The 1,373-nt window shown below is 43.9% G+C and overlaps 1 protein-coding gene across 1 annotated transcript; it reads left to right on the top strand.

Annotated features, from left to right (window-relative positions):
* The first annotated feature begins 428 nt into the window (after positions 1 to 428).
* On the top strand, positions 429 to 662 carry LOC102858657 (thymosin beta-10-like). Its single transcript, XM_006878963.1, has one exon. The coding sequence runs from the start codon at positions 429 to 431 to the stop codon at positions 660 to 662; it is 234 nt and encodes a 77-aa protein (XP_006879025.1).
* The last annotated feature ends 711 nt before the right edge of the window (positions 663 to 1,373 follow it).

Here is a 1,373-nt window from a genome sequence, read left to right as displayed (position 1 = left end):
GAGTCGCAAGCGACTCGACGGCACATAACAACAACATGAGATGAAGCCAACAACAACATCCCTGCTTCCAAGATGCACGCTAGTTATGCTTTCTCCCAGACATAGTTATTTGGGGAGTTTGGCAGTACATATAGTATTCAGTACTCTTTTCCAATACTACAACATAAAATGTTACAGGGAAAATAAACTACTAAATCATAAAAATTGAAAAATAATAAGAATTTTTTTATGAAGTTTTACATTGGGAACATATTTTTCTACACTTCTTATCAATTAAGGATATCTGTTTTGGAAGAAGTACAAAATACACACACACACACACAAAAAAAGGTTATTTCTAAGAAACAAGCATTGTCTCTCGCTGCAGCAACAGGAGTGTGTGCGCCAGGGCATCGGCTGGACGGGGACCCGCGGATTGTTTCACGAAAATGGCACACAAGCCTGACATGGGGGAAATCGCCAGCTTCGATAAGGCCAAGCTGAAGAAGACCGAGACACAGAAGAATACCCTGCCGACCAAAGAGACCATCGAGCAGGAGAAGCGAAGTGAGATGTCCTGGGATCCTGCAGTGGTCTCCGCCCTCGTCATGTGCGACACCCTAGTCGTGATGTGGAGGAAGAGCCACCTGCAGGATGGGCACGAGCGACGAGCTGCACTGTGAACCCGGGCACGCCGCGCCCTGCCACCGGCCTGCGGGTCTCTGAAGGGACCACCGAAGTCTCCGGTTTGCCCTGGGCTATTCTAGAAAATTATTTGTATGATTAATGAAAATAAAACCCACCTCATGGCATGGCAAAAAAAAAAAAGAAAGAAAGAAACAAGCATAGTGACACTTCATATCACATGCTTTGAGTAGGTTATCAGGAGGAATCAGTCCCTGGAAAAAGACACCATATGCTTGGGAAATGAAAGAGTCAGGAAAAGAGTGGAAGAGGACGACCTTCCCTAAAATATGCTGACACAGTGACTGCAACAATGAAACAGCACAGATTGTGAGGGTGGCAAAGGATTGGGAAAGGTTTTATTCTGATGTTCCTAGAGTCACTGTGAGGTGACGTCTACACAAAAAAATGCTTGAGATAAAGATATTTGGTGCTATGGCAAGGATCTCTGATGTATACTCTGGCGTAAATTGAGCTGCTAACCTAAAGGCCACATCTCTTTGGTAGTTCACAGTCACCAATGGCCTTCACAGGAGAAAAACAGTCAGTCTCACAATGTGATTGACAACTTCAGAAATCCAGTGGAGGGTCAGCTATAAATTGGTTTTGAATGAGTAGCAAAGAGTTGAGAAGGGGTATAGTAGGTTAAGTGTTGGATTAATGGAAATTAATAGGTTAAGTGTTGGACTAATGGAAAGATGGGGAGTTCA

The sequence above is a fragment of the Elephantulus edwardii genome, unplaced genomic scaffold (assembly GCF_000299155.1).
Source record: "Elephantulus edwardii isolate Elephantulus edwardi_28Jun2011 unplaced genomic scaffold, EleEdw1.0 scaffold00001, whole genome shotgun sequence".
NCBI classification, from domain to species: Eukaryota; Metazoa; Chordata; class Mammalia; order Macroscelidea; family Macroscelididae; genus Elephantulus; species Elephantulus edwardii.
This window is presented reverse-complemented; position numbering and strand designations above follow the sequence as displayed.